Source organism: Salvelinus namaycush, chromosome 3, assembly GCF_016432855.1.
Source record: "Salvelinus namaycush isolate Seneca chromosome 3, SaNama_1.0, whole genome shotgun sequence".
NCBI lineage: Eukaryota > Metazoa > Chordata > Actinopteri > Salmoniformes > Salmonidae > Salvelinus > Salvelinus namaycush.
This window is the reverse complement of record NC_052309.1, coordinates 96161230-96169255: the sequence shown is the minus strand read 5'-3', so window position 1 is coordinate 96169255 and position 8026 is coordinate 96161230. Positions and strand designations below refer to the sequence as shown.

The following is an 8026-nucleotide window of genomic DNA, read 5'->3' as shown; positions in this document are numbered from 1 at the left end:
CAACCCTGGCCTGAGCTGGTGATCCTTCCAACCCTGGCCTGAGCTGGTGGTTCTTCCAACCCTGGCCTGAGCTGGTGGTCCTTCCAACCCTGGCCTGAGCTGGTGGTTCTTCCAACCCTGGCCTGAGCTGGTGATCTTTCCAACCCTGGTCAGCTTGATCCTGAGCAGTAAAACTATAATCCCTTCCAGCTCCAGCAGCTTCATCGAGCACCTCACTACAGCCCAATCCAACACAGCACCGCCCTGACTGGGGAAAGAATGACAGCACAGGACCAAGGTGCCAAGAAGAAGGGGGATATCACACCATCTCTTTCGCTCTCATATTTTTCACTTTACCTTCTCCCCCTGTCTCTCTCTGTCTCTCATCATGCTCCTGTTTGTTGCTGATGGCAAGACCTCATTCTAGCTGATGGCTATAACAGACTTATAAAACTAAACTCTCAGTCCTATACTGGAAAACAATATCCTCTGTGTTCTAACTCTGGGGACCCAGGCAGCCTCTGTGTTCTAACTCTGGGGACCCAGGCAGCCTCTGCTAACTCTGGGGACCCAGGCAGCCTCTGGGATCTAACTCTGTGTGTGTGTGTGTGTGTGTGTGTGTATGTGTGTGTGTGTGTGTGTGTGTGTGTGTGTGTGTGTGTGTGTGTGTGTGTGTGTGTGTGTGTGTGTGTGTGTGTGTGTGTGTGTGTGTTTGTGTGTGTGTGTGTGTGTGTGTGTGTGTGTGTGTGTGTGTGTGTGTGTGTTTTGGGGGGAGAAGAGTCCATATACTATACTGTAGAAATCATTTTTCCCTCGTTCCCAAAGGTCCATTATAAATAATAGACCACTAGATTGTAGAGTGTGTAAATAATTGAACGTTTTGTTTACAGTCAAATCAGGCATTCAATTTGTTCACATCGGAAGCATCTGAAGACTAGACAGATTAAATGGTTCAGGTGTTGATGTTTTGAAATATTGCAAATCCTGTTGAAGAGTTGGACAGAGTGAGGAGACCTGTGGGAACTGCTAATAGAAATCAGTATGGAGTAATGGAGTTGTTTATGTCCTCCTCTGAAGGAGCACTGAGCTGCATAGTGCACACACACACACACACACACGCACACACACACACACTCACACTCACACAGACACTGCATGGCTTCTGGAGTCAGACAGGTTCCTTGCTGAGAGGTGATTAGCTGTTTAACATGTTCATATACAGTTGCTATAACAACACACACCAGTCAGCTATGTAACATGTTCATATACAGTTGCTATAACAACACACACCAAAGTAAGCTGTTTACCATGTTCATATACAGTTGCTATAACAACACACACCAGTCAGCTATGTAACATGTTCATATACAGTTGCTATAACAACACACACCAAAGTCAGCTGTTTACCATGTTCATATACAGTTGCTATAACAACACACACCAAAGTTAGCCGTTTCGACCGCTCTTGATAGCTGTTTGGACCCCTTCGTTCTATGGGTAGAAAAGTGTGTGACTGTGGTGAACTCAGTGGAAACTCTCTGTCATTCACTGGCGAGTTGAGCCCCTAATTCCAGTAGAATAATTGTCTTATTAGAGCAGATTGAATCTGGTCACTGTAACTCACGTTCACCTCAAATCATTTATGGTCAATTGGAGGGACAATCTGTTCCAGAGAGAATATAATCTACGAATTTCATGACTCTAGGTGACTGGCCATGAGGAGGAAAGTGTTGAGTTGGCCAGCCGTCCCAGAACAGCAGAAAACATTTAAAAAGCTGGAAGATCTGCACATATTCCTCTCCTCAGTATATCTACCTCACCTGCACTGAGATACTCTGAACCAAAACAGGATCCAAAGCAACAAGAAGATCCAAGACAAATAAAGGATGAGAGGACTGAGAGTAAAACTACAGGAGACCTGGACCTGAGACCTGAGACCTACCAGCTACCTACTGGGACAAACCTGAACCTGAGACCTACCAGCTACCTACTGGGACAAACCTGGACCTGAGACCTACCAGCTACCTACTGGGACAAACCTGGACCTGAGACCTACCAGCTACCTACTGGGACAAACCTGGACCTGAGACCTACCAGCTACCTACTGGGACAAACCTGGACCTGAGACCTACCAGCTACCTACTCGGACAAACCTGGACCTGAGACCTACCAGCTACCTACTGGGACAAACCTGGACCTGAGACCTACCAGCTACCTACTGGGACAAACCTGGACCTGAGACCTACCAGCTACATACTGGGACAAACCTGGACCTGAGACCTACCAGCTACCTACTGGGACAAACCTGGACCTGAGACCTACCAGCTACCTACTGGGACAAACCTGGACCTGAGACCTAACAGCTACCTACTAGGACAAACCTGGACCTGAGACCTACCAGCTACCTACTGGGACAAACCTGGACCTGAGACCTACCAGCTACCTACTGGGACAAACCTGGACCTGAGACCTACCAGCTACCTACTGGGACAAACCTGGACCTGAGACCTACCAGCTACCTACTGGGACAAACCTGGACCTGAGACCTACCAGCTACCTACTGGGACAAACCTGGCCTTGGAGCCTGGAGGTGTCAACTCTGAGGTGATGGATGACTGGATCTCAGAGGTGGACTGCAGCACTTCAAATACAATGCTACTCCTGATTCCGATTTAAACATGCTTCTGAATACATTAAATACATGAATCCATTGCAGCCCTAGATTGGTGTTGTGGGATTGACAATGTTAACAATGTGTAACCACTGATTGACAGTGTTAACAATGTGTAACCACTGATTGACATTGTCAACAATGTGTAATCACTGATTGACAGTGTTCACAATGTGTAATCACTGATTGACAGTGTTCACAACAGAGATAAAGTAGATATGTAAATACTGTGTTGTTGACTGACTGATTATTGAAACAGAACAACAGAATACCTCTGAGCAACTCCTGTGGAGGCCAACTACAGTCACTACAAGCTGTTAGGTTAGCACTGCTGCCCCCTGTAGGTGATATGAAGGAAGTGTTACTTCAATTGTACTGCTGAAACTGATCACTGTCAGTCCTCCAACAGGCCAGGTAGAAGTTCATAGACTTCACATACAGCATCATAATAATGACTTTCATACCCTCTTATACTCTCTAGATCTCTATTATTCAGATGAACTATCTGTTGGGACTGAGTCCAATCTGACAGCCTCTGATAGTTTCATGATTTTGGGGTGGCAGGTAGCCTAGTGGTTAGAGCCAGTAACCAAAAGGTTGCTGGATCGAATCCCCGAGCTGACAAGGTAAAAATCTGTCGTTCTGCCCCTGAACAAGGCACTGTTTCCCGATAGGCAGTCATTGCAAATAAGAATGTGTTCTTAACTGGCTTGCCTAGTTAAATAAAGTTTTATTTTTATTTTTTTAACATAATTTCAAGAGGAGAATTTATATTTATGGGCTGGCATATCTAACCATAAGAGATTCACTTTTACTGCCAAAGTAGATTTTTGAAGAGACAAGGTATTTAGAGGTATTTTACTGCATAGAGAGAGAAATAGACCACATCCCTAACCATACTGTGATAAAATTAAACCTTTCCTCCTCCCTACCCTACAGATCCTTAACGCGCTGGAATTGATTTTTGTTGTGTCCAGGGGTGGAATTAAAAAAGTTATTCTGGAAACTCAGTACTGTAAAATAAATAACCATGGGAACTCAACTAAAGAATCTACAAAAAATAATATTTTGTGTCTAAATGTGGCTTTAGGATATTGGTTTCCATGCTTTCCCTCCATTTCCACCCCTGGTTGTGTCTATATTTGGCTTTGGGATATTGGTTTCCATGCATTCCCTCCATTTCCACCCCTGGTTGTGTCTAAATGTGGCTTTGGGATATTGGTTTCCATGCTTTCCCTCCATTTCCACCCCTGGTTGTGTATAATAGTGGCTTTGGGATATTGGTTTCCATGCTTTCCCTCCATTTCCACCCCTGGTTGTGTCTATATGTGTCTTTGAGATATTGGTTTCCATGCTTTCCCTCCATTTCCACCCCTGGTTGTGTCTAAATGTGGCTTTGGGATATTGGTTTCCATGCTTTCCCTCCATTTCCACCCCTGGTTGTGTCTATATGTGGCTTTGAGATATTGGTTTCCATGCTTTCCCTCCATTTCCACCCCTGGTTGTGTCTAAATGTGGCTTTGGGATATTGGTTTCCATGCTTTCCCTCCATTTCCACCCCTGGTTGTTTCTATATGTGGCTTTGGGATATTGCTTTCCATGCTTTCCCTCCATTTCCACCCCTGGTTGTGTCTATATGTGGCTTTGGGATATTGCTTTCCATGCTTTCCCTCCAATTCCACCCCTGGTTGTGTCTAAAGTTTGCTGTTGTTTTCACTTCATTCTTTTTGAATGAATTATATCTACCATAGAGACACTCATTGGCTAAAACACACAACATGCTCACAACATTCTCACAACATTCTCACAATTCTGTATTATGATGTCATTCCACAGCCTCATCACATGGCTGTTGTGGATCAAAGTGGGGTCTGTTCCCTGAGCATCTCTTCTTCCTGTAACACTCGGGTGAAGTTGGCCTGAGTAGACGCTGATCTTGGGTCAGTTTGGCATTTTCCCCACTAATGGTTAAGGTTAGGATTGGGGAGGGTAAGCTGATCTTAGATCTGTGCCTAAGGGAAACTTCACCCTGGAGTGTAACAGTCATTGAGGCGTGATTTGATTACTTCTTAATCGCCTGCACTGTGACTCTCACATGATGCTGCTAGAATCCCTGGGAGCCCTGGGCTTTTTTCGTTAGGAACCAAACAAAAGCAACGTTCCAAAACAGGGAGTGTTCTACATGAATTTGACCAATAACAAGCTCTCGTTCCGTTACAAGTTATTTTGCTACAGTGTAGATGAATGAATACACTCTTCTGTCTGCTGGAGCCCTGAGCTAACTACCCACCCACCACACCACACTGCATAGAGCTGTACTGACCTGGCTTCCACCACCTCAACTCTCTCCCTTTCCCCTCAGACAGTCTCTTCTCCTCTCCTTTTCTCTCCTCTAGTCTCGTAAACTGACCGGAAGACGGGGAGAACCGACTCTCACACACTGAGTAGCTGAGGACAAGGGGAGAATCGTCCATCACACATTGATTCGTTGAGAGGACAGTGGAAGAATAGTTTCTGAGAGGACAAGGGAAGAATAGTTTCTGAGAGGACAAGGGAAGAATAGTTTCTGAGAGGACAGGAGAATAATATCTTCTGAGAGGACAAGGGAAGAATAGTTTCTGAGAGGACAGGAGAATAATATTTTCTGAGAGGACAGAGGGAGAACCGTTTCCTGGCAGCTAGGAAGATGAGGAGGTTACAGTCCATGAGATGGTTTTGTTTTCCCTGGTTGAGGAGAGAGACCTCACAGACTGAGACCAGCCCACTCATACCAAAGGTACAGTAACTGTATGTCTGTCTGACAACCTGTATACTGTTAGTTATGTACTCACTGTACATCTCACTGTACATCATATTGAATAGAGTTTACAGTCCCTTCAACGTTGCAAGCATAGAAAAATAATTGAATAAAAGGACTTGCAACCTTTAACCCTGTCAATTTGACTGGTAAAGTCATGCGTAAACTCCAATTATGCCATTCTTGACTTGAATGAGGAGACCCATTCTATAGATTCTAATTCTATGGTTGCAAGTAGGCTAAACCTAAAGACAATGACCACTACAGACTGAACTTGATGAGTTGTTTTTGTCTCAGTGAAATATCATTGTTTATTGTCTGTCCTGTTTCCTCTTTAAAGACAGACACAGATAGAGAGTTGTCAGGAGTCCTTCAGGGGACTGATGAGAGCAGCACAGAAGAACAGGCTCCAGAACCAGGACCAAATGATGGACCAGGGAACCAGGGTAGAACCAGGGAGGTAGAACCCAAAGCCCGTAGCAGGCCCATCTCCCTGAGAGACTGCCTTTTCAAGTACCTCCTGTTCTTCAGCAACCTCCTCTTCACAGTGCTAGGCCTGGTGGTCCTGGCCCTGGGACTGTGGGGCCTCATCAACAAGGAATCCTTCGCTCAGGAGAAAATAGGACAGATCAACACCGACCCCATGCTGGTGTTTGTGATACTGGGCTTGGTGCTGTCTACCCTCTGCCTGTCAGGCTGTGTGGGGGCTCTGAGAGAGAACTGCTGCCTGCTCCAGGTCTTCTCAGCCACCGTGCTGGTCCTGGTAGCAGCCCAGGTCCTAGCGGCCATCGTGGCATACAGCCTGCAGGGACAGATAGAGGGATACCTGAGGTCAGGTATGCTGGCTGCCATGGTGCGTTACCAGGATGACCTGGACCTGAGGTTCATCACAGATGAGATCCAGATAGGACTGCAGTGCTGCGGGGCCGACAACTACAGAGACTGGGAGGTCAACATGTGAGTGAGATGTGACTGACCAGACCATTGTCATGATGACTTGTGATGACATGGTCCATTGACTGACACACAGGCTTGTGAACTGTCTGTCAATGTGGGTTGTTACTATCATTTGGATAGTTTTGTCAGTTTTGAGCAGGTCTCTCTTGTAAAATAGATTTTTATCTCAGAGAATAAACTGTAAGAACAAAGATGAAATAGAATGTATAAAATATAAATCTGTCGAAGATGATATGTTACTTAACCAGAGTTATTGCTTTTATGTCACATAACATTATCCAAGCAGCCAATTGAATTGGTTACAGTCCTTGCTTCTCCCCTCCCATGTCCTCCTCCTCCCAGGTACTATAACTGCTCTGCCCCGGGGGTGCTGTCCTGTGGGGTCCCTGCTACCTGCTGTGTGGACCCCCTGGAGAACGGCACCGTGTGGAACTCCCAGTGTGGAGTAGGATCCCAGCAGCTGGATGAGTTCTCTGCTCAGAGCGTCATCTTCCTGGGGGGCTGTCTGGGGGGCATGTCCCGCTGGATAGAGCAGCACACAGGCCTGATAGGAGCCGTGGGTATCGTCCTACTGGGGATTCAGATCATCACTCTGTTCATCACCACACGACTGATGGATAACATCCAGTGGAGTAAAGTTACAAGATAATAAGATCTAGTGGAGTAAAGTTACAATATAACATCTAGTGGAGTAAAGTTACAAGATAATAACATCTAGTGGAGTAAAGTTACAAGATAATGAGACCTTGTGGTGTAAAATTACAAGATAACATCTAGTGGAGTAAAGCTACAACATAATAACATCTAGTGGAGTAAAGCTACAAGATAGTAACATCTAGTGGAGTAAAGCTACCAGATAATAACATCTAGTAGAGTAAAGTTACAAGATAATGAGACCTTGTGGTGTAAAATTACAAGATAACATATAGTGGAGTAAAGCTACAAGATAATAACATCCAGTGGAGTAAAGCTACAATATAACATCTAGTAGAGTAAAGCTACAAGATAACATCTAGTGGAGTAAAGCTTCAAGATAATATCCAGTGGAGTAAAGCTACAAGATAATATCTAGTGGAGTAAAGCTACAAGATAATATCTAGTGGAGTAAAGCTACAAGAAAATAACATCTAGTGGAGTAAAGCTACAAGATAATAACATCTAGTGGAGTAAAGCTACAAGATAATATCCAGTGGAGTAAAGCTACAAGATAATATCTAGTGGAGTAAAGCTACAAGATAATATCTAGTGGAGTAAAGCTACAAGAAAATAACATCTAGTGGAGTAAAGCTACAAGATAATAACATCTAGTGGAGTAAAGCTACAACATAATAACATCTAGTGGAGTAAAGCTACAAGATAGTAACATCTAGTGGAGTAAAGCTACCAGATAATAACATCCAGTAGAGTAAAGTTACAAGATAATGAGACCTTGTGGTGTAAAATTACAAGATAACATCTAGTGGAGTAAAGCTACAAGATAATAACATCTAGTGGAGTAAAGCTACAAGATAACATCTAGTGGAGTATAGCTACAAGATAATATCTAGTGGAGTAAAGCTACAAGATAATATCTAGTGGAGTAAAGCTACAAGATAATAACATCTAGTGGAGTACAGCTACAA

The 8026-nt window shown here is 44.3% G+C and overlaps 1 protein-coding gene across 1 annotated transcript; it reads left to right on the top strand.

The window, feature by feature from the left end:
- The first annotated feature begins 2586 nt into the window (after window positions 1-2586).
- On the top strand, window positions 2587-7053 carry LOC120044142 (tetraspanin-10-like). The gene is made up of 3 exons (XM_038988729.1): window positions 2587-2607; window positions 5788-6404; window positions 6747-7053. Exons 1-3 carry the CDS (start codon window positions 2587-2589, stop codon window positions 7051-7053), a joined length of 945 nt encoding a protein of 314 aa, XP_038844657.1.
- The last annotated feature ends 973 nt before the right edge of the window (window positions 7054-8026 follow it).

Coding starts and splice junctions, on each gene's coding strand:
- LOC120044142 (XM_038988729.1), top strand. CDS start 2,587: ATGGATGACTGGATCTCAGAG. Junction 2,608..5,787: donor TGGATGACTGGATCTCAGAG/GTGGACTGCAGC, acceptor TCCTCTTTAAAG/ACAGACACAGATAGAGAGTT. Junction 6,405..6,746: donor AGAGACTGGGAGGTCAACAT/GTGAGTGAGATG, acceptor TCCTCCTCCCAG/GTACTATAACTGCTCTGCCC.